This window comes from Leptidea sinapis, chromosome 3 (assembly GCF_905404315.1).
Source record: "Leptidea sinapis chromosome 3, ilLepSina1.1, whole genome shotgun sequence".
Lineage (NCBI taxonomy): Eukaryota > Metazoa > Arthropoda > Insecta > Lepidoptera > Pieridae > Leptidea > Leptidea sinapis.
In genome coordinates, this window is record NC_066267.1 from 9,014,669 (window position 1) to 9,040,123 (window position 25,455).

The following is a 25,455-nucleotide window of genomic DNA, read 5'->3' on the forward strand; positions in this document are numbered from 1 at the left end:
CCATTTTCCCGAACTAAAGCGTTACGCAGTCGAGCGTCACACATGACAACTCAAGTCTTATTCAATACCCACAAAATAAAACGTGGCTTAGAAGTTAAGACGTTAAGTTTTTTGAAGGAACCGGTTAAGAACTGTTTTTTCAATCTATCTTCATTGCCCGAATCATTTGACATAGCAAGGTTATATTTTCGTGATATTTCTAACACTTGACGGTACGGGTATTATAGGTAGGGTTTAACATTTTTAGGTACTTACTTTCATCTCGTTTGGACTCTCGTGGAATCTAATAATGTTTAAACTGCACACGAATTAATAGATACAAATCCGTTTGAATCCCCGCTCAGAGGTGAGCAAAGTAGATACGTCATACTGGCTGTTGCAGCGAATGTAGTCTCAAATTGACGATACGGTTTGTAGGAAAATAATGTTATTGTGATCGTTTACTTCTTTGTTTCGACTTAGCTGTATTATTTTAATGAAAATAAGGGACGAGACGAGCAGGACGTTCAGCTGATGGTAATTAATACGCCCATTACAATGCAGTGCCGCTCAAGATTATTGAAAAATCCAAAAATTCTGAGCGGCAAACAAAATGAAACATTGCCATTCTGTCCGTGAGACCCATAAGTTCGAGTAAGACCTCGATATCGGCAATACTGCTTACCCCTTACTGGTGAAAGTAATTACTATGGGTAGGTACGGCCAGAATGGTTTTGACATCAGATAGTGATAAAAATATGTAGCTAAACTTTCTTCAAAAAGGGTTCAATGAAAATGCCTCAGAATTTGTAAAAGTATTGTAATATATTGGTTAGGGAAAATTATATCACATATTCCAGCAATGCTTGGCATTTATTGTAATAATGGCAACATCCAACACACATCCGCATCAACGCATAAAATAAACATAATATATTATACAGAAACAAAATTTGAAAAACAAAACTTTATGAACGATGCGGGACTCGAACCCACGACCTCCGGCTTTCCGTGCCGGTGCTCTAACCAACTGAGCTAACCGTTCGAGTGACGTATCGTCATAAAATCTTGTATGCTTTGTTCAACTCTCAGGTTGTTGCTTCATCTACAGGATCTACTTTACAGTTGATAACCTGCTCAACCCCAATATTTGCATATTAGGAAATTGACTTGAGATATCGCACTTGTAAATCTAAACAATTTGTTATATTTTTAAAGTGTAACCCTCACTTCTAGGATTAATACACAAATAAAATTTGAAAAACAAAATTTTATGAACGATGCGGGACTCGAACCCACGACCTCCGGCTTTCCGTGCCGGTGCTCTAACCAACTGAGCTAAGGGTTCAAGTGACATATCGTCATAAAATCTTATATGCTTTGTTCAACTCTCATATAATATATTATCTCATTTCCTCCGCAAGGTTTAAAAAGTATGTGTAAGTTTGTCCATTGAACTCTCACACTATTCTTTCAAATATATTTGGGGGTTTCTTGTGTAATGTTCGAAACGCTCAGTCTATTGTAAATTTGGAATTTCGGGAATCTTATGGCACTTAGATACTTTCAACTTTAAAGAATTAAAATATTTTGCTAGCCAAAGTTTTTTTTTATGGAATAGGAGGACAAACGAGCGTACGGGTCACCTGGTGTTAAGTGATCACCGCCGCCCACATTCTCTTGCAACACCAGAGGAATCACAGGAGCGTTGCCGGCCTTTAATTTGTGGAAAATATTATATATTATATATAAAGCTTTAAATAAAGCTGGCTGGCACTACATAAATCAAATTATTTTTGTCTGTATATCTGTACCTTAAAATTGCTTGACCGACCCTGATCAACATTTAAACAAAGTAAGTAATGCGAAATATCGGTGCATCAAATGGTAAATTTTTATGTGAATTTTTTAATACTAATATGTATTAAGCACAAATCTAAAGGCCGTTCCCAATATACTATCTACAGGTAGAGATAAATAACTACCTTCTACTGTCAGTAATTAGCTGTCAATAATCTGAAGCTGTCCCAAAATACCCGATAAGTAATAATTCTTATCGCCTTATATTGGGACGCGTGAATTGCAATTTCCATACAAACTTTATATCGATGGTAAGCTATACGTCGACTCATTGACAGACAGCGTGCACGGATAAGGTGAGATGACGTCGATAAGTTTATTGGGACAGAATTATCAGCGATAGTTAAGATTTATATCTGAAGTAAGAGATAGACTGAATATTGGGAACGGCCGCGGCCGTTAATGGTCTAGGTTCATGTTAGACTGGACGTATAGCTATTGAGCCACAAATATAATTCATAAATGACGTATCCTTACAGTTCGCGTTACAAAACGATCTCCGAGCAATATCTGTGAGGATATTTGCGGGTACTTAAAAACAGTCACGAACAAAATAATAAATAAGGCATAAGATAAAGTTATACATTAAAAAAAAACACTTAAGGATTAAAACGCATGTTATTGTAACTGTGTTTGTTACCAAAAAACAAGACCACACTGTCAGTAAATTTGGCTAAAAACCACCTGTCTATAGCAAATACCATTTTCGAGGCAATATATGGCGCTAAACATCATAATGACAAAATTTTTAAACCTATGAGCGGGTTCGAATTCGTTCATAAATTTTGTTTTCAAATTTTATTTGTGTATTAATCAATCTATTTAAACCCACTGTTAGGAAACATGTGATTAAGATCATACTATACCCAGATTCTAAACTCTATTAACAAAACTGGATTACCTTTAAACACTATGGCCGCGCTTTGAAAACGATACGAGCGATATATGCTTATAACTATGTATACTCCGATTTTCTAACATTTTCGAAAGAATAGTTATATAAATACCATTAAAAAGATCAATAAAATTATTTATGCATATGTTTAAGATAACTTTATATATCTGATATTTGTCTATGCTCTTTACAAATTCCTTATGAATCATTGTCTATACAATATGTTCTCTATGATTCTCTCTATACATATAGCAACTTTAAATGATAGATACTTGTCAACTTTGATTGGATTGGAAATTGACCTTGCCTCTTGGGCTCGGTAATTTTGGAAAATAAGCCCTGACATAAAATTGCAATTTGAATATCAATTGTAATAATTCATAGACCAAGTATAGTAACTAGACTAATTGATAGCTTCCGTCTCACTCACACGAGAAAAAGAAAAACTTATGCGTGTCTTATGTAAAGAAATGAGATAGAGTGATTAGATTTTTTTGTTTCGCCATGCGTGCCGGTTTTTTCAAGGTCAGCACACCTGGTGTGCTAAACAAACTTGACAGCGCTGCACAGATATTTTGTTTAGTTTTACTTGCGTCTATAAAAATAAGCTATTATCGTTGTTAAACGTGTGAAATATCCACTATTTAATCAACATCAGTGACTGTAAGTAAAATCGAAGGAAATATGATGCGATGTTTTGTTTTGCGGTGTAAAAGTGATAGTGAAAGAACACTTGTTTTATTATGTACCTATATATATGTAGGATATTATCTGTCTCATGTTGGCATGCCAAATAGATGTCTAGTTACTATACTTGGTCTATGTTGTAATTAATGTAAATTTGAAACTTCGACATTGATAAAATCAAACAAGAATTGGACATGGGACATCTGCAATATGGAGGCAGATAAGTAAAAAATAAATAAATCTAAAAGCTAGGTGCTCACCGAAGCGATTTAAATTAGATTTTACAAATCGTGGCAGGTTGGTCCGTCAGAAACTTTGGTGAGTGGATATTAATTAACCAAACCGTAAAATAGCAGTGGTAAAGCTTTAGTGGGCAAAATTTATTTACATTACTATGCGTATACCGACCAGGTAGCGCTCTTGTGTAAGGGTCTCAAGCTTCTATGGTTTTGGAGGCACTTAATAGTACAGAATTTGAACGATTCGTATTCAAATGGTTTCTTAGGTAGAAATGTACCACACAGGAAGCATCTAGGCTGATCAGCTTTCACCTGTAAGAAAAGGGTTATTTTTTTATCATAATATCAAACATGTCTACATCAATAAATTATATTTTTTGAAAGAAATAAATTTGAAAAAGCAAAAAATGCCACAAATTAGGATATCATCCCCACCATCTAGATGTATAGCGGTCCTCCACAGTGCGGTTTTCAAGGGGCTTTCTTCCACGTACTACAAAGCTGTGGAATGAGCTTCTTTATGCGGTGTTTCCGGCCGATACGACATGGGTACCTTCAAAAAAAAGAGCGTTCACCTTCCTTAAAGGCCGGCAATGCTCCTGTGATTCCTCTGGTGTTGCAAGAGAATGTGGGCTCCGGCAATCACCTAACACCAGCTGACACGTACGCTCGTTTGTCCTCCTTTTCCATAAAAAAAAGTTATCGACAGCGAATATAGTGGGGATCGTTACTAAAAATTTATATTAGAAGCGACGCACACCCCACGCCACCAGGTACGTGGGTACCTATTCTGTATCCGGCACCAGATTTGTACGCAGAGTTGTGAGACCAGAGGTGCACGTCACAGACCGATATGAATTCTGTTGAAGATAACTTGATCCTTCGTTAATATTGGCACAATTAACTAACCGCTTCTCTGCAGACTAACACACACCGCATTCGGTTGAAGCCGTGTACCGCTGGCGTTTTGAGTAAAATTCACGAGATTCACCAGTGGGAGGCTCCTTTGCACAGGAAGCCGACTAGATTATGGGTACCACAACGGCGCCTATTTCGCCGTGAAGCAGTAATGTGTAAGCATTACTGTGTTTCGGTCTGAAGGGCGCCGTAGCTAGTGAAATTACTGGGCAAATGAGGCTTAATATGTTGTGTCTCAAGGTGACGAGCGCAATTGTAGTTCCGCTCAGAATTTTTGGGTTTTTTGAGAATCCTGAGCGGCACTGCATTGTAATGGGCATGGCGTATCAATTACCATCAGCTAAACGTCCTGCTCGTCCCTTATTATCATAAAAAAATAAAAAATAAAGATTAAAATATCAATGGTGAAAGATAATGGAAGTAACTCCATCAGTTTTAATAAAGGCACAATTTTAATGTAAGACGATTTAGGAGAGATTTACTATCAAATCAGCCTAATGCTTTAAGCTTCCTCATAACTACACCATTATTATACTAAATACTTAAGAAAAATGTATTATAAATAGGTATTTAAGTATTCTGCTGGCTCTCACCTTCTCAGCATCAGGAAGTAAGAGAAACTCGTTAGTTTTATTCTTTTCCATCTGCTTCTCTTTTCCACGCTGTCGCTTCGCGCGTTTCTGTGCCGCTTTCTTCTCTTTCTCTTGTTCCAGCAGCTCGGGCGTTAGGGGCCCCGGTATTTGAGACTGAAATGAAAAATAAATAAATAATAGGATTAACAGCACAATACTCTTGTAACTAAAATATGAACTTAATACAGTCCATTCTAACTCAAATCTGACAGAATATGCTGACAGCGAAATTGGGATGGCAGATAGGTGATGTTCCACGTGCGAGTGAGAGCGAATCATGAGTGGCTGCCATTTTAAATTTATTTCTTTATTGGCACGGGTCTTATCAACAAAACACTATTGCACCTACTCTGGCCATTCATTAAAAAAATATTTATATACATGAAAACTTTAAAATAATCAAACATTTAACAGTTACAAAAACTTTTGCGTATCACATAATTCTGAGCGCGCGCTATACTTTAGAATTCTTATAGTTATGATGTCCGTCAAAACAATAGTAACACTACGGAAACAAAAGACAGCTATTTTATCCCCATATTTTGGATTAAAGGGGAATGCCCAATTGCTGCCTCGGTTTTTCTCATGCGTCAATTTCAATGCGTTAATTTCATTAATATAGTTATAATAACTAATATAATTGCTTAATTTTTGGCATCATCTGGCCATCGGAATGCATGGCAAATGGCAGTGACGGAAATAAAGCCATCAATTTCGTTGAGTGTTGCGGTTTAACAAATGATTATAATTTGGGTACTATTGACATAAATTATTGATTCGAATCGATGTTTTTGTATTTGAATCGATTCTGGCAAGATCATATACTCTGAAACCTGTATCGTAAAAGTCCTAATTTAGGTAATCGAAACTAAATAAATATCTGAATTTTATCCTTACAAGCCTGTATCCCATATCATGTGGAGCTGGCATCCCGAATGTAACTCAAATTAAAATATTATAATATAGAATTTTCATTTATGATTTTTTATTCATGACAGTAAGGGATGAGTCGAGCATGACGTTCAGCTGATGGTAATTGATACACCATGCCCATTACTACAATGCAGTGTCGCTCAGAATTCTTGTAAAACCCAAAAATTCTGAGCGGCTTTACAATTGCGCTCGTCACTTTGAGACATAAGATGTTAAGTCGCAATTGCCCAGTAATTTCACTAGCTACGGTGCCCTTCAGACCGAAACACAATAATACTAACACATTACTGCTTCATGGCAGAAAAAGGCGCCGTTGTGGTACTCATAATCTAGCCGGCATCGTGCACAAAAGACCCACGACCACTTGTAAATGACCCTAGTTATAAGGTCAATAATAATAATAATAATTCCTTTATTTCAGGCTACATGGCACATAAAATAAATACCGTATAGTCTAACATACATATGATATATAACTTAAATCTACGTCACATTTTCGCGGCGGTGTGAGGCGCGGGTTCGGTAGCTTCCGGCGGTCGGCGACGTCCGCGATACTTGCGGAACACGACCCCCTTCGGCCGCAGCTGCACGTCCAGGAAGGTTGATATATGTTCTGTCGGGACGCGAACAACAAAAGAGTTGAAGTCTAATGCGTGATGCGTTACCAACTTTTCGACCCCCAACCGGAACCTTGTCTTCTCCACCAAGTACTGAACAATGTCGGAGGCCTTGGTGGTGTGGTGAAAGCGAGAGACGTAGATATACGTCGCTGGGATTACGGGACGCAGGAGCTGGTTCTGTCCTATCGGTGCTGTGCCACATTGGTTATGACTAGGAGGTCTCCTCTTCTTCCGCTCCACCTTAACGAAGCCATCCTTGTCGGTCAGACCCTTCGACACAGCTCTACAAGTGGGTTCGTTGCGGGCGTGCCCGCTTCCACTTTCTTGCTTGCCAAAAAGTTTATTTTAATGTAGAGTTAAATGGTAAAAACCTTGTTGTAGTTATATTTTTCGGGGAACTGCGCTTGGAACATGCGGAAGGCAATACGCGTGTCGTGATGCGGTGTCGACGCGTACGGCGTCTGCAGGTGACGGTTGCGGATGCAGGGATCACCACCCGCTGACAGTATCTCACTGAAATATTAATTCATTATTGGCTTAGGCATAAAAGGCGTTTATTTTCTCAAAATTGATTCCTTTAGAATTCTTTTTGATGTCATTTCTAATATACTAGATACTACTACCGCTTCGGAGACAAATGGCGCTCTGAGAGAGAAAAAGCGGCGCAAAAAACTCTGCCAGCATTCTTTTTTTTTGCGCTCTTTTTAATAAAAATATATAATATTGTAGTCATTTCTAATCATAATCTAGTCCCAGGCTGTCCGATCATTTAGATATTCAGGTGTGGTGTAATAGGATTTACGACAGAAGATTAAATTTATTTATAGATAATGCCTGAACAGTGGCTGGGACTTTATTATAAAAGTGTATACATTTACCCTTAAAGCTATTATGCATCTTATGAACCCTACAAGAATTAGTTACATGCAATCCCTTATTTCTAGTGTAAAATGGTATTTGTCTCACCGCCGGCGATGATCGAGAGACGAGTATAGTTCCGATAGATAATTGTAACGCTGTTGTCAGTTAGTATTCTGGCAGTCAATAGTCATTTGTTCAACAAGTGAGCAAAGTTATTTTTTGCTGCGAATGCTGACTTTAAATCACGAAATGGCGAGTGATTCTAATATACTGAGGTAGTGAGTGATTTAAAGGCACGAGACAAAAAGATTTTGCTCTCGTGTGAAACATACAACTTTTCACCTCGACTAGCGAGAAAAGTGTTATAGTTTATAGTAAGAGAAACAATTAAGATAATATTTAACAATGTTTATTATAAATATCATTACTAGTATTTATTTTAATAATTAAGTCTTTAAAAAGGCAATAGTAAAATTTATAAATCTAAATGTCGATAAGTAACATATTTTTTGTTACAGTAAGATAATACGCTAGGCTAAAATGAGTTTCGGAACGCACCGGATCGCATAGTTTATTTTTTAACGCGGAGTAATTCCCGGATGTATGGTCACGTGGGGTTCGAAATTTAAATTACTATGCCTCACGCTCGTTTTCACGTAGCAATAGCGCCCTTTTCGTACTAGAGAGGCGAAAAATTATATATTACGCACTTAGGGAGAAAATTTGTAGTATTTTCACCCGCGCAATATAGACAATCGCGGGTAGCGATGTCCTACTTATCAAACGTGGTGCGTATACGATTTTTTCCCACCTGGACGAAAAGCTCGCTTTAAGTCCAGGTGGGTTAGTTTACCTACTTACATAATATGTATTTATTTATGTTTGAGTAAGCATACTGTATAAAATATATCGTTGTCTAATACCCATAGTAGAGGCTATACCTAGTTCGGGGCAAGATAATTTGTGTAAGAGTGTGTCAATCCTATTAATATTATAAATGTGAAAGTTTATGTGTCTGGATGTATGTTTGAACTTCTTTAACGCAAAAACTACTGATTGGATTTTGATGAAACTCTACAATAATATAGCTTACACACCAGAATAACACATAGGCTATTATTTATAGAACTATCGCGTGAATTATACTTTATGTGGCAAAACAACGTTTGCCGGGTCAGCTAGTATTATTATATAAGTTTCTTACATTTTGTTATTTATTTCAATTTAGTTTACAAGCTGAAATAAGTTTTTATTTTATATAAATCTATATCGAGACGTTACTAAAAGGCCCAACGGAAAACTATGGACGGTTTTTAAACCAGTAGAAATGCTGAGTTTAGACCACTTTGACATAAAATAAAAATATAGAAACAATATGTCCGGTTTTTTTAGTGTTTATTATTGCCCATCACTTCCATATAGAAAGAAAGAAAGAAAGAAAAAGTTTATTAATGACGATGGTACAATAAAACATAAAACAAAGTTGAGAAATATTATTTTCTATACGTCACAAAGTGGTCCCAACTCAGCATATTTGCTGGTTTGAAAATCAGCGCTGGTCTTCCGTTGGGCCATTTGGTGACGTCGCCTTAAAGATAATTATTACATAGTAATTATTGCGTAGACTGAGTAAACAAGTTGAGTTGTCCATTTCTGAAGTTTCTAAGTTGACAACTCTATTAAATGTCAACCTGAGTTCGAAACATTAAAATAATAACATGTGATCACAGATCAGTTTACAATTTACATTATTTATTTATTAAAGTTTGTTTTTGAGTGAAACAAAAGGAATATACATAAAAATATTAACTAATTAAAAGTAACCAACTATATATAACTAAAAACTACTAAACTACGGTACCTACTCATATAATAATTAAGTATTTCGTATTTACGTGCACTACGTTTCAAGGCAATCGTGAAAATATACTAGCGGAAGTTTCTGCAAGTTTGGTAGCGGATCAACATTGTTTTTTTTTGAAGTGTAACTTCTTTAGATTCGTTGTGATTTCAAACCGAATGCAACGGAAAAAACGACAGGTAAGAGACACAAATACAAAAATGTGTAGGATGAAGCCGGCAAAGAATGAGACAGAAATATGCATACTATTTGCCTATACTTTAATATATTCTTATGTCATACGCACGACTTATAACTGCATAGACACCAGGAGAACATAAATATGATAGCGGTGTTAGTAATGTCTTTCATAGCGGTTGAAATCATGTGTCATCCTAGCAACATGTACCAGGACTTCATATGCAGTTTAGAGGTTCATGCACAATGCAGGTTTCACTTCTGACATGTGTACTTTGTACACACGCATTTTTTTATTTCTGAAAATGTTGCTAGTTCAATAACAAAAGAAGTTTATACTCACAGCACCATATCCGGCTTAGCAGCAATGGCCGCCTTATGCAACGCGGTGTTGCCATCTACAGGGTCCTGAGTGTTGCAAGCTACTTCAATGTCCCCCTCCCACGACTCAAGAATCGTCTCCAACGAGCTCAGCTCATTGCCTGATATTGCCATCCACATCTAGAAAACATAATATTACGCTTGTCAGCTAATTTCTCCTAAGTAACTAACCTATTTATTACCTTTGTTTCGGTTTACTTTGGACCTTCCTGCCGCCGAATTCCACCTTCGCACGACACGCCACAAGTTAGGATATCATCCCCACTATCTTGATGTGTGGCGGTCCTCCACAGTGCGGTTTTCAAGGAGCTTTCTTCCACGTACTGCCAAAGCTGTGGAATGAGCTTCCTTGTGCGGTGTTTCCGGGACGATACGACATGGGTACCTTCAAAAAAAGCGCGTACACCTTCCTTAAAGGCCGGCAACGCTCTTGTGATTCCTCTGGTGTTGCAAGAGAATGTGGGCGGCGGTGATCACTTAGCACCAGGTGAACCGTATGCTCGTTTGTCCTCCTATTCCATAAAAAAAAGACCTGATAGGTAAGGCTGTGAAAAGATGCTTGGCGAATTATTCGCATTATGATTTGGCAATTTTTTTCTTACATCTATTCTAAAATTTCATAATATTATATATAACATTTACATTAGTATATTTTTCGAGATAGAGACTAATTTATAATGTTAACACAATACCATAGACTATCTTTAGGTACTTGTGATTTTTGATGTACTGATTTTTTTTTAAATTCAAATATTTTTATTCAAAATAGGATGTGAAATCATTTATTGAAAGTCAAAAAAACTACCACCCATTCCAAAATGAATGCCTCAGGCCTGAGAAGAACGGGCGCCACAAACTCAGCGGGATTTTTTTTCATCAAAAAATATGTTTACAAAGTAACATTGTACAATTAAACTTATTATTTAATAGCCTGAGGGCGGTCGCTCCATTCCCAATTTGTGGCCCGTGGTCATCCATAAGCTACTTTGGACTTGGGATGGCAAGATTAACACACTCCACCACGCAAAATAGGAGCGCTGTATTCCTCTAGTAGCGAAAAGTACCTCGTGACTTTTTACTTATTACCAGTGGGAGGCTCCTTTGCCCAAGATGCCGGCTAGATTATGGATACCACAACGGCGCCTATTTCTGTCGTGAAGCAGTAATGTGTAAGTCCTACTACTCCACAGCTGAATATCTAAAATTTAAATGATCGGACAGCCTGGGACTAGATAATGATTATTTTATAGTAATAGCAATGACAGTACAATATTGTATATTTTATTAAATAGAGCGCAAACAAATAATAATGCTGGAAGAGTTTTATGCGCCACTTATTCTCTCCCAGAGCGCCATTTGTTTCCAAAGCAGTATGCTTTTTGGAACTACGAAAATAGCTACCGAATGTGTTTTTACAAAATAATCGCCTTCCTATTAGTACTTACATGTCAGTTCCTGTCTAATGTTACTTAAAAATCATTATTTGAACAATTGAAAACAAATATATTGTCCAGTGGCCAATAATATTTTCGAGTTTTTGTCTATCTGTGTAGGTATGTCCATTAATCTCAAAAACGAATAAACCGATTTCAATATGGTTTTCAATGATGTAGTGGAGCGAAGATTCCCATGTTATTGTTTGTTTCATCTTAATCAATTCACAAACAAAAAAGTTAAGTGCTCTGTGAATGGCTGGATCCCTTGGCGTTGCGTAGAGTATATTGCATAAATTAGGATATCATCCCCAACATCTGCATGTGTGTCAGTCCTCCACTGTGCGCTTTTCAAGGAGCTTTCTTCCACGAACTACAAAGCTGTGGAATGAGCTTCCATGTGCGGTGTTTCCAGCACGATACGACGTGGGTACCTTCAAAAAAAGCGCGTACACCTTCCTTAAAGGCCGGCAGCGCTGTGTTGCAAGAGAATGTGAGCGGCGGTGATCACTTAACACCAAGTGACCCGTACGCTCGTTTGTCCTCCTTTTCCATAAAAGATACGCCCAAATCTACGACGGAATTTAACAGACTAGTACAATAATATAATACCAACCCTCTTAACATTAGTAGGAATTTTCGATATAGGATGCTTCAATGGTTTGATTTCCTCAGCCTTTTTTTTCTTTTTCTTTTTTGTCTTCTTATCAATAACATTGTCCTGTTCACTACACGAAGTATTTCCACTGGCTGAGTTGTCATTAAGGAGATCTTTTCTAGAGTTTAACACAATTCCCTTACTCTTCTGTTCTGATAGTACTTTGATCCAATCCACTGGTGTTTCAGAGTCAATGTAGCATGGGCCCTCGTCTTCGCTTGATATCATTTGCATCGGCAATTCTCTTGGTGTGCGTTCTCTGTAAAATTAATAGATTAGGAAAATAAAGCTGATATTCTTTTGTAATAGTAAAATAAAAGAATTTTATTTTCTTTATAACCTGCCACTTATTCACTTAAACCTGCCACTTATAAAATTATCCAAATTAAATTCATAGAAAATTTCCATTCGTAATGTGTCTCTTCAATTCCACTCGACATTGGCGAAATAATTTGTGCCCGACTGGTGCAGCCACACGCCATATCACAAAAATTTAATTGAATTGAAGACTAGATGCCAATACACTGCAGTAGGATCCTCAGAGGGTTCAGGCCAGGAACGTCCTCTGCTTTGAGTGAGGGTGTTTTAAGATACCCTAGCCTGATTCTGGCTTTAATCCTTTAAAAAGTGTTTTATTTAAATGTGTAACACTCGCGTTAATTAAAGAAAATACTAAATAACATACAGCTTTTTTGCGATGGAATTCATTTCTTAATTAGTATTCATTTGGTTTTTACCTCGACTTAGCCCTATCTATAGGCTTTCCAGGGCTCTTCTGTGTTTTCTTACTCCGTTCAGCATTTATGTCAGAGCCAGTTTTCGTTGTTGGCTTGGCTGATGCTGCGATCAAAGCCTTTTGGAATAGCTCCAAATTCTCTATAATTATAAAACAGTATGAGTATAGTAATTTTTCGGAGTTTCAAATGGGTGGTAGTTTTTGATGTTCAATATGCGATTTTAAATCCTATTTGAATTTGAAAAATATGAATTTGTTCGCCCTGTCATAATGGACCCGACACCAGCAGGATGACAATGGAATTGAGTTCGTCTCTGTGGAGGTGATTAGCCATATCCACTGTGTGCTTTTTCTTATTTTATCAAAGGCATGCGTCATGCGTGAGGCAAGCCTTTAACGCATGCACGATGATGGTTGAAAACAAAGCGCGCTGTGATACCGTTTTTATCGTGTCGGGGGATTTCTACTCCTCTAAGCATTCCCCTTTGGATGAAGCATTTGAGTACACCCAGGGGAATGGTTAACTCAACATTGTGGACAAGGCAGAGGTTAAGTTTGAGTTGGAAGAAAATACTACTGATTTTATTATGTATATTTTCTCCACACCTATGAATATTTGAAACTCAATCTGTGTGTACAGAGCAGTTCAATACCAATTCCATCAATGTACACCTACCCACCATGGTGGTGGGTAGGTGTACTGTATAGTGTACATATTCATTCATTCTCCTACACCATAGAAAATATAAAAATAGAATCACCAATTAAAATACAATATCTTATATTAAATTAATTAATTATATTAAAAAAGAGTGACAGTTTATCTGTTAACTGTTTTTGTTTGTCTTAATCCTTCACCACTTGTAAAATGATTTTTATTGGTACATAAACCACTGAGTAGCCTACATTATATCATTTTACTTGTGTGTGGTGTAACAGGTTCTTAATGTAATTGTACATGTCTAAAACAAAAATATTTAAGTTAATATGATCAAATCATATTAATTACCATATACTTCGATACTTGCAACTGTTTCATGAACTCGCTTGACCTCTTTATAAGTGGGTTTCCTTGTAGGGAATGGCAGAACCCTGACCCTCAAGTCATCTCGGTTCAATGGCGAGTTCTTCCCAAACAGTGCACCCTGGTTGAGAGCACCAACTGCCCTGTACAGAACTAGAGAACAACCATTTAGATCTGTTGCCCATCCAGAAATTATATCCTGTACATGCTGAAATATAATATATGTGGGTTTATATGTTTGTCATTCTGAGACACAGTGATAATATATACTAATTAGCCTCACAGAAGTTTTCAAACCAGTGGGAGACTCCTTTGCATATGATGCCGGCTAGATTATGGGTACCACAACACATCTATTCCTGCCGTGAAGCAGTAATGTGTAAACATTACTGTGTTTCGGTCTGAAGGGCACCATGGCAAAGTGTGAAATTACTATGCAAATAGGACTTAACATCTTATGTCTCAAGGTGACGAGTACAATTTTAACGTCACTGAGAATTTTTGGGTTTTTCGAGAATCCTAAGCAGCATTGCATTGTAATGGGTAGGGCGTATCAATTGCCAGCAGCTTAACGTCTTGCTCGTCTCGTCCTTTATTATCATAAATGAAAAAAAAAACTTTGCTCACATTGATTTATTACAGCTTCTATCAGTCTTCTTAGACCAAACATATAGTAATCTACTAAGGTGAGTTTATCTACAATAATGGAACCCTAAAATATACTACAAACCTTTAAAAATTGCTCTTGATTATATCTCCTCAGACTTGCACCGGCAGATCGTGGCATATGTCCATGCTGGTCTCTATTAGCCTGAGCCTGACCCTGCCCCCGTCTCGTTACATATGAATGGTGAGTTTTATGCACCACAGGAATGGCTCCAGAGAAGATAGCACCAGCAAAGTGACCCCCAGACACCATGAGAACTGCCCACCTCAGATAACCGGGGATAGTGAGATGTTGGCATCTCTCTACCCATGCATAGCCCTCACCATCTGTTGATAACTCTTCCTGTGAAATGAAATGATTTATTTGTATGAATTGTGGTAACATAGTTGTTAACAATTAGTTGGTGTACAGCACAATTCCCCAATATATTGGCATACAAATAAATATTTGACTGTCAATATTGGAATTTTTATAGTTATACGTCATTAATACACATTGCATAGCTTTATTTCAATAATATAATATAAAATAAACATTAGTTTGTAGGTACCTCTCAAAAAATTACATTTAAATGCTATTATTTTTGGCTAAAGTCTTTTAAACTATAAAAGCATTTATCTATTAGCCACAATTTTAATTTATTAATGTTTTAGGCATCTCTCTAATATTCTTATGAAGGTGGTTAAAGACCCTAATACACATAACATTTGCGTTCTATTCTATTCCTCCTACTGTGGCTTCTGTGGAAGATATACCACAGATTTGACAGAATCACGTTAGATTAGACTACCAAGCTTTGAGTATGTGTCTTCTAAGTTTAACGGTAATAATCGGTGTTCAGATTCCATAAAGTTTAATTTTCTAATAATATCTGAAACTAATAATATACATGCTTGTAAGAATATAAATGACATACACAAATAACAAGAAATACTTAAATAATTAATTAATATAAGTACTAAATAATATTTACAACTTAATCTTATTTATTTTAATATATTTACACAAAATATTTACAAAAGGAGTGTAAACTAGGGAGAGGAGACATTTAACGGAGGTTGGACGGGGGACTTCAGCGGGTATATAATTGTGCAGAGAAGATTGCATTAAGGGACAACTAAAGAATAAATGATCCATGTTTCCCTCATCAAGGCCACAATCACATAGAGAATGATCCCTAATTCTAAGTTTTGCTAGAAAGACTGGAGTGCAGGCATGGTTTAAACGTAAGCGGCATATAGTTGAGATTATTGTTTTATTATGAATCCTAAATTTTGAGAACCAAGGTTTTTGAGGAATTTCTGGTTGGAGTTCTCCATAAAATTTGCCTTTTAAAGTTTTGGAAACTTGCCAAATGTTTGACCAACTCTCATACATCTTGGGTTTTAGGGTAGAGCACAATTCATGAGTGAATATTTCTGAATACTGAAAGGAACCTGAATGAGCAGCTGATCTAGCACAGGCATCTGCATTTTCATTACCAGAGATGCCCATGTGACCTGGAATTCATTAGAGGCAACTTTTAGAGTCTGAAAGGATAATAGAATTGTTCATGTTGTGAGACTTAACAAATAGAATAGCTTCAAGAATGGCGATTGATTCCCCTGTAAACACAGAAGTGGTAGGTGGGCAGCTATAACTCAGTATAATTCTTGTTGAGGGAATCCATACTGCAGCCCCAACCGGACTCATGTCTGTTTTTGAAGCATTCATGTAGATTTTATACCAATGTCGAAAATCTGAGTCCATTATATGAGAAAAAGTTTTATTTGTTTCTATAGAAAACTTATCAACACCTAAGTCTAAAATGACTGAGGGTTGAAAAGTAAGAGCATTGAAAGGCATAGAAAATAAAGGCAATTTAGAATATTGAAAGAGAGGGTTAGAGAGCTGAGAAAATAAAAGGTAACTATTTATAACGCAAGGTCTTTTGTCTTCAGGTACAATATTATTATCATTGTATAAAACAGCTAATTGTTCTGATTTTTGGAGTAAGGGATGAGCTCGGCAGCCAGCTAGTTTAAAGAAAAATTTAATGGCAAGGAATTGTCTACGTAGTGAGAGGGGAGGATCCACACATTCTACTTGCATTGCATTAATAGGGCTGGATTTCATAGCTCCCAATACTATACATAAACATTTAGCCTGAATTCTGTCCAACTTATTTAGACCTGCTTTGTTTGCTGGGATTAAGAAAATAGTGCCATAATCTAAATGAGTGCGAATTATAGCATTGTATAGTAATTTTTGAGTGACGGGGTGGGCTCCCCACCAGACACCAGACAATGAGCGAAGAATATTAATATTTTTCTCACATTTCTGCGAGACATAATCAAAATGCTTGACGCCAGATAATTTGTGATCCAACCAAATACCCAAAAACTTAACATTATTAACAATTGGTAGATCAACATCATAAATTTTAATTTTAATAGGTGGAAGAATTCTTTTATTTGTAAATAAAACTACCTTACTTTTAGATGTTGATAGAGACAGTCCATGTTGTGTTAAATATTCAGAAAGATAATCAAGAGCATTATTTAAATGATTAGATGAATCTTGTATAGACTTGTCAGAAGAATACAGGACAATGTCATCTGCATATTGCAGTATCTGACAGAAAGGTGTAACGGTACTGTTGAGGTCATGGGTATACAGATTATAAAGAAGGGGACTAAAATATAAAATTATTGTTAAACCAAAAGTACTCAAAAATATTGAAAGTAGGGGATGGCATCGAACCTTTTTATGATGCAGTATACATCTGTATATACAGAAGACCTGCCCAGAGCTGTTTGTGAAGAATGCCTTGCAATGCCTTGTGGCAGCTGCAAATAAATCAGTTGGAAGTGAGTTCGGCCCCTCTGTTTCTGAATCACTGCCTGATACACTTGAATTGTCATCTGTAATCAAAAGTGATAAGTCAAAATAATTCATAATTGTCAAAAATGTTTATTTTAAAACAATGATAATCATTTAAGTAAAGCATGATTTTTTTTGGTGTTGGTGACATTTGGTAAGATGTTATCACTTGGGGAAACACATGAGTTTTGCCGGACTTTTTGAAAGGTGTACGTACACATTTTTTAATTTCAATTAAAAATGGACAGAAGGAACAGTTAAAATAGGGTCATATTAGTAGTAAGTTAAATTTATTAAAATTAAATCTACCAGCTTTGCAATATTTTTCTATTTTAAGGAAAATAATTGATGTTTAATGCAGGCTATAATCACTTTAAATAATTTTAAACTACGTTGTGTATTATTACAAAGGTGTCTATAATTAAATTAAGCCTGAAATATTTAGTTAATAAAACAGATTATCTGCTATAGCAAATTTGTATTTTTATTTTATTACAGAGTTTAAATTTCATGCTCATAAGATTCAATTGCAAGTTTATTTATTTACTACACATAGCAACTATCATTACAGGTATTACCTAACGTGACAGTTACAAACAAACAAGAATAGCAAACAAATAAATCTAAAACTAATCATACAATCAAACATTACATTACAAATAATATATCACACCAGAAAGTACAAAAAACTTGAACATACAACTATTTACCATAACATACTACATATAACAATACCGTTGCGACACTCACGACCTCCATGTACACTCAAAATTTCCACTTTGTTGTGGGGTTCATTTATATGGCGAAGGGCTCTAGTTAAAGGCAACACAGATCCATATTTATTTCCCTAAATTATCATATTTTAAAAAAAATCTACTAAAAAGTAAAAATTATACATCAAATAAAACACTTGCATAATTATTTAGTGTTGAAACATCTATCGCATGATTTATGCTACACAGTTTTGTTATTTAAATAGTCAGGGCTATTAGTGTATATGTTAACACACATACAATTTATGCTTACTATAAATTATTATCAAAATAATATAAAAATATAGCAAAATCACCTTGTCTATTACTAAATTGTCCTAAAGATAGGGGTGACTTCCCAAATAATTTTCTTTTTAAGTTATGTGTATGCCAATGATGTTTATAATGAGAAGTTTGTTGAGCTCTAGTTTCAAATGGTCCCACACCACAACAAGAGCAACAGTTGCCATCACTTGCGCCATTAATTGTTAAAGCATTGAGTCGCTTAAGAACACTCTGCTCATCAACTGAAATAAAAGCAAAATTTTTATTGTTCATACTAAACATAGGATAATGCATACAAAAACAATACAGCGCAATTTATAATATATAAATAATCACGTAATCACATATGTATTTTGAAATTAAACCTTCATACACAGAGATTAATTAATTTGTTCATCACAGTATATATTCTAATTATTTCATTTTCATACAGAAACTCACCAATTTGATGGGACTCTGTTATCATACAAGCTGCAACTTTTATACCGTTGATAAGTTTTTCATAATCATTTAAATCAAATAATTTCACTGTTTTAGGTTTTGTGATATCTATTTTTGAAGACATTTTGTGTGTTAGTGATACTGTAACATAGGTTTATCATTTATTAAAACTGCAAGAATTGGATTGAAAATTCATGAAGTAAGTACTAACCTATTCCTATGTGAAGTGTGAACAGCTAAGCAGAATACAATTTTGCTGTACAAACTACAAAATATTTTGTAATCACTAACCCGCGATGTACCTGTTTCAACTTTCAAATGAACCTGCTGATAATTTAATGAACTAATTAATTTGTAAACTAAAACGCTAATATGAAGCAGCTGTTTACTAAATTGTTTAACCACCTCGATAAAGTAAATACCAAATTAAATTAAATAATATATTCTCTGATGGTACTATAGAATTAGAAAAGAAACTACTCTACAGTCTACACTATACAGACTAGCGAAACTATAAGAAAAAAAGTGATTCACTCGATTGTATGAGAGAGAGTATGAGACTGCAGTCCCGCCTCTTATTACGCAGTATTTAGATCCTCTTTGATAGTGTTCTGGGCGCAGAAGTATGGCTAAGTTTGAAAATGAACAGAATCTCCGTTTTTTTGCAAGATTATAGCTGTCATCTGTCAATCTATCAATGACTGCATGTTACATACAATCGAGTGAATCGCTTTATTCTTAGAGAGTTTCACTAGGCTGAACTGGGCTGAACCCAAGCCAGCGTTAGCAACTTGAAGTGGACTGACTATCGTACCAGAGGAGTAAAAATTATCGTACATGGATCGAAATTATCGTATTTTTTAGGATAATGTCTATTATAAATAAATCATATAAATTGTAATATTGATATGCATGCAAGTACTTCTTTCTTCACTTAATTTGAATAATTCCGTTTGTCAGAGCGAATACAGACATATAATCATAATAATATAACGAAATAACTGCCAACTTTTCTACACGAACATATACGATACATATGAAGTGCGAACATAATCGAAATATCGAACTTATATTCTCTTGTTCGCATTGGTAGATGCTATACTAACCAATAAGAAAGCGTGTACAGCAGGCGCTGGATAAAGTTACAGTATCGGCAGTGGTGAAACTTAGTAGAGCGGATCGTAAGGACCAATAGGAATAGAGAACTTGTATTTCCCGGTATTTTCCCAAGATTTTATTGGACAAAATAAAATCATTACTGCGATTTAGACTATCAACGCATGAGTGAAATAATATAAATTCTCAAATTTTGCATCATGATAGAAATTATCGTACAATCTGCGTACGATAATAATATGCTATCGTACATCGTACATAGGCACAAAATGTGTACGATAATTATCGTACGGTTCCGAACGCTGACCCAAGCTGAACCTATTCCCACACTATGAACCAGTGGTGGGACCATAGATAATACACTATATTCCCTATATATTATTATACTCTTTGCTAGGAACGTAGTGTTTAAATTCTCTTTGCACACTATTACTCTCGAGTCCTAACCACAGTGTATATTTTAGATACACCTACTCAAAAGAGTAAAAAATTTATTGTTTGCTCAAATCTAACCTACACCGATTTTTTTTTTATATTTTACTCATGCTATAACCGTCCATCAAGGTCGTCCCCACAGAACAATAGAAATTGAAACAACTATCGAGAAGAATTTCAGTATTATATTATAATGTACTCTGTGGAGAAGAATGCCAGCTCCATCCAAAAAAATGTGGTCCAAAATCAGTCGAGACCAAGAACAAATAAAAAACCCGTTATTATAGAAGTGGCGTTTCTATAACAAACATCAACAATCCCGCAAAAAATGTTATTTATGTACATACTAAACATATTTTAAGCTGATTCAAATCAGTTACATTATATTGTAATACGATACTGATAGAATATGACGGCGCCCGCCGAACTACCATTCTAATTGAATCATTTAGTATGAAATACAAAACACAGATGGCGTAACTTGTTGATTTTAGCGAGTATGAATTTCATGCGTTGATAAAAGTGACTAGGATCTCGTTGAAACTAAAGTTTGAAAAAATTAAAACTACTAAAAGTGCATTAAATGCATCGAAACCTATTGTAAAGTATTATTTTAAATTTGTTACTGCATATTTTTCCTTTTTCATGTGTAAAACGTAACATAAAAATAATGTTTGTAATATTTCTGTTAGTGAAATATTTGACATATTGAACAAATATGGTAGCGAAGACGGATCAGAAGACCATAATGACAGCATTATTGCTAAAGATTTTCACCCTCTTTTTTAATTGTGAAGAAAATACTGGACAAAAACCTGAGAAATCCTTTTAAATAACTGATACGGATATCCAGCAGTTCATTGATATTATATATAATTACCAAGGGTAACCAGTCACTAGAACGCATCTATTGGTACCTACACCTATGATTCAAGAAATAATGTCAAAGCAAAAGATTAAAAAAAATAAACAGCATTCAAGACAATTATAATATATTCACGATTAAAGCGCTTAGTTTATGTCTAAATGAATAACGTTTTTTTGAGTTTGACTTTGACGTAGAGATGTCTTGCGTTTCTGTGCAAATAAGTTATGACCTAAGGCTGAGATCTATTAATAGCGGACTTAGAATTTGCTGAGTGTTAGCCATTAATAGATCTTAAAATATGGCTCTTATAAATCTTACAACTCAACATCCGAATATCTAAGTGATCCGACAGCCTGGGAGTAGATTATGATTATAGTTACTTATACCAGTGCAATTATTCCAGTACAATATTGTATAAATTGTATTTTTTCAAAAGAGCGCATAAAAGAATACATACTGGGAGTGTTTCTTCCACCGTTTCTTTTCTTTCATCCAGGCATTTGTATCGAAGCGGTGGTAGGAATTTAATTGCATGAAAGAGCATTCGAAAGGAATCAATTGTGAGACAAAGGCCTTTTGTTGGGTACTAACTGATAACAATAAAAACTAGATATTTTCGTTATAATTTAGAGCTATGGTTCTATATGTATGGTAATTATATATATTATTATCATTATTATATTCAATATATATACTCATAATATAATAATCATATATAGCGTGAACTATTAAAATGAGAATTAATTTAATTTCCTTTATTTATAGAACAAAGATCGGCAAACACAAAATGACCGATTCCCGGGTTGATAGCTCAGCTCTATCGATTTTCTGCAGTAAAACAACATTGCAGCTGGGATTTATTTCCAGGAAACTGTTGGTGTGGGGTGGGTGAGCTTAACACCCCACTGACGTCAGCGAAGGGGGCGTGGCATCAGCGGCATTAAGGCTACGCCTTCGTGACATATCGATTTATCATATTCCTTTGTTAAGTTGAATTTAAGCTGCATAATAATAATAATAATATGTCATTTATTTCAGGCATTTTAAACCCATTACAGTAAATTGAATAAGATGTACTTAAAAATAAAATTGTATACATCACAGTACTTAATAATTAAATAACTTAAAACTAAGATTGCCCCAAAGGGGGGTTCGTACAAAAAGTAATGTACTGATAATACTATTTCCGGTTAATGTCACGATGCACCGAAAGCCAGTAATGGAGTATAGGATTCTCTGGGTGCTCAGAGCATACACTGAGAATTTCGTTTTCGGATTCGCGAATGCGAGACCAAAAAGCAGCAACTCGTGATCTTATCACTGCGAAAATATAATCTTTGTATAGTTTTTGCTAAGGTTTTTGTATAGCATATCATGGACGTGGTAGTTTGGTAGCTGATCATATACCCATGATATCAATAATGCAATGCCAATATTCAAAATAAAAAATATACTTACATGAAAGTAATAGATATCCCTCCACTTAAATCATAGTTACCTGTAGGTAGCACTGTAAAAATAAATTGTATATTAATAACACAAATAAGAATTCTATTAAAATGTATTTTTGTATTCCCATTACTTTGCAATATTGTACCAAAAAAGTAAGAATTGTTTCACCACAACTGTCCATGTGTTGTAAAACAATATTTATTTATTTATTATATACAGACACTTTATCACATAATATTACATCATATTTGGTCCCTACACTAGGCGTAGCCTGTCCTGTAGGAAACCAATTTACATTCTATGGTTAACAATATGAACCGAAAGGTCAAAAAGTGCACTCTGTATGTGTGTATGTGTGTGTGTGTGTGTGTGTTTTGTGAGTGAGTGTGCGTATCTGATTAATCATGTTACAAAGTATTAACATTATATGAACGCTAAGCTATCATTTTAAGAATAGCTTCCATGTCTGCATAAGTGAGTTTGTGTAACCATCTCTGTATTTTAAATTTGACCTGATGGACCGAGCAATTTTTAATAGAACATTTTAAATTTACCTTGTTGTATATATATGTATGTAAGAATGGGCTAAATCTACTTGCGAATGTTGTATTTATTATTTATTTTGTCATCAAGCCGCTGTGTCTAGATTGTTCAACAGCCATGCTGCCTTGAATGACGTCATCAGTCGGATCTTATTAGAGACTCCGTAGCATCTATCCTAGAGTCCGAATTGACGCGACACGATGGCAAGAGACCTAATGGTACCTATTAAGTTGATTCCCTGTAGCCTGCTGGTATGGGTCGAGATTTCTGTGGACCCCTTAGCTTCTTCTAACTTTGTAAATCACGTCTCAGGGTTGAGCGGCGGTGGAAACCTTCAGAAGAATCGGGTTGGTGTTGGATCCATACTTCTACTTCTTACACTACACTCATATAACAGCTTGCAAGCTTCGAGACTTTGCACCTTAAGCGTCAAAACGTTAATATGTTACTTGTTTTTAATTCTGAAAATATTCTAACTATTTTCTTCCACAATCGCTTTGTTTTGTAGACATAGATTATGTATTTAATGAGCTAATATCATGACGGGGAAATATTTAAAAGTGGGTTGTATAGAAATATTCTAAGCTATTGGGAAAGGGTATCTAAATATTAAACAAGTATTTATATAATTTATAAAGTAATAGTTTTTAATAACTTTAATATTTCGGATTTCCCTGACCCACCAATATTACTAAAATTATTAATGTGGCATCTGAACTTAATTATTGATAGTAACAAAAAAATTTGGTATGTGAGTCATAGCTGATAGCTGTGACTCATGTTTTAAGTCATGTTTACTTGAAAACAAGAGACTTGATTAACATGAGTAGGTGTTGTCATGTATCCCAGTCTGGGATAACAAAGCGTTGCTCTATAGGAATTAACTGAAAAAGGTATAAACTGCAATTTACTAAATAAATAAAATCTTTTTTTTTTTATTGTCCGTTATTGATATTACGTTTTTGGGCATAATAACTCCTTCCATCTGAGTACCTCTACTTTATGACCCAATGCAAATTGTTAGCATAACAAATAAATTTATATGTTCGTAAAGTTTAATGCAATAAGTATTGTCACAAACAAATTGAGTGTCACTCAACTAATAATATTACTGCATAAAGATGAAAGTGAATATAGTTATAGTTTTTACTGTTTTTTATAAATATTTTAGTTTTAGTTACCTACAGAGCAAAAGGTATTATTATATTTATTTTAAGAAATAAAGCAATTCAAGTAATGCTAAACATAAAATTTAAAACTCCTGCGTAGACGTATTGAATGAAATATTTGCAGTAATATCATTATTAAATGTTACGTAGAATCAAGCTACCCCCTTTTGCCCTCCCGTTCCCCATCTCTCGTCTATAATGCATCCTCCTCTTTATCCACCCTCCACTCCGAGCCCCGGGTCACCTTCCTAGACCCTATAAATAGGAGGCGGAATACGGTGGACGCGGTATTAAGCTCACAGTTCGCCTGAGAAGACTGTATTTGTCGAGTCAGTGTTACTGGTTCAAACAGGTGAGTATTTCTTTGTAAGCCTCTTTGAGTAAGAATAATATTCATTTCTTTATAAATTTAAATCAAGAAATCATCTTCGTTTGAAGTTAATTTTTTTTAATCACTCTGAAAACGAGATCTGGAAAGATCTTGAAAGTTGAAACGTCGGGTTAACTAAAATAAAAATGTAACTTTTACGTAAAAACACTGTTTTAATCCCTTAAAAGTGTTTTAGTTAAAGGTATTTTTGTTTGTAATTTATGATGTACAACCTTTTTTTTGCGAGTTTGCCCGCGTTCAGCTGTAATAGTGGTCCCTTGTGAAAATTAAAATTGAGTATTTTTTTAATATTTTTTTTTTTTACATTTCTGTACACCTGACAACGCCTGAACAAAATTTTATGAGATTCGGTCGAGTAGTAATGGCGTGAAAGCACAATAAATTCCTACACCTTTTTATAACATTAGTAAGGATATTATAGGACTTGGCTTTTATTTAAAAAACATATTTCGATAATATAAAGGATTAATCTTAAATGAATTTTATTGGTGTGCCTTTGTCGTAGCGTAAAGACTGTGTCGCGATTAAAGCATATTATATTTATTTTCAAGGTAAGCTAACGGAAAATCTATTCTTAATT

At 35.1% G+C, this 25,455-nt stretch overlaps 1 protein-coding gene, 1 long non-coding RNA gene and 1 other non-coding gene across 7 annotated transcripts in view; all 3 read right to left on the reverse strand.

Moving 5' to 3' along the window:
• Positions 1-783: 783 nt before the first annotated feature.
• LOC126979614 (ankyrin repeat and zinc finger domain-containing protein 1-like) lies at positions 784-19,424 on the reverse strand. Of its 5 annotated transcripts, none has more exons than XR_007732852.1 (13): positions 19,113-19,402; positions 18,902-19,042; positions 18,493-18,702; positions 17,304-17,464; positions 14,625-14,903; positions 13,880-14,102; positions 12,872-13,010; positions 12,093-12,393; positions 10,006-10,163; positions 7,135-7,276; positions 5,172-5,324; positions 1,282-3,972; positions 784-978 (listed from the first exon to the last, which is right to left on the reverse strand). XR_007732852.1 is itself a non-coding variant. In XM_050829041.1 (13 exons), the coding sequence occupies exons 3-13, from the start codon at positions 19,023-19,025 to the stop codon at positions 3,814-3,816; spliced, it is 2,049 nt and encodes a 682-aa protein (XP_050684998.1). In that variant the 5' UTR covers positions 19,026-19,042; positions 19,113-19,228; positions 19,307-19,424; the 3' UTR covers positions 784-3,813. The 5 variants fall into 5 exon arrangements, 4 of the variants coding, with proteins under 4 accessions (XP_050684998.1, XP_050684997.1, XP_050684999.1 ...); XM_050829041.1 differs by having other exon boundaries at positions 784-3,972; positions 19,113-19,228; positions 19,307-19,424; XM_050829040.1 differs by having other exon boundaries at positions 784-3,972.
• LOC126979656 (uncharacterized) overlaps positions 784-25,455 on the reverse strand; it is a 195,565-nt gene continuing 170,893 nt past the window's right edge. The window contains exon 2 of the long non-coding RNA XR_007732855.1: positions 784-1,625. This is a non-coding gene — a long non-coding RNA (uncharacterized LOC126979656). The remainder of the gene's footprint in view (positions 1,626-25,455) is intronic.
• Positions 951-1,024, reverse strand: Trnas-gga (transfer RNA serine (anticodon GGA)). Its single transcript has one exon. It is a non-coding gene; the product is annotated as a tRNA-Ser (tRNA).

What these genes read in the sequence shown, in the direction of transcription:
- LOC126979614 (XM_050829041.1), bottom strand. Translation starts at nt 19,025, where the DNA reads ATGTCTTCAAAAATAGATATCACAAAACCTAAAACAGTGAAATTATTT. An exon ending in AACAGAGTCCCATCAAATTG is followed by an intron (nt 18,703 to 18,901) that starts GTGAGTTTCTGT and finishes CTTTTATTTCAG; the next exon opens with TTGATGAGCAGAGTGTTCTT. An exon ending in ACAATTTAGTAATAGACAAG is followed by an intron (nt 17,465 to 18,492) that starts GTGATTTTGCTA and finishes TTTTGATTACAG; the next exon opens with ATGACAATTCAAGTGTATCA.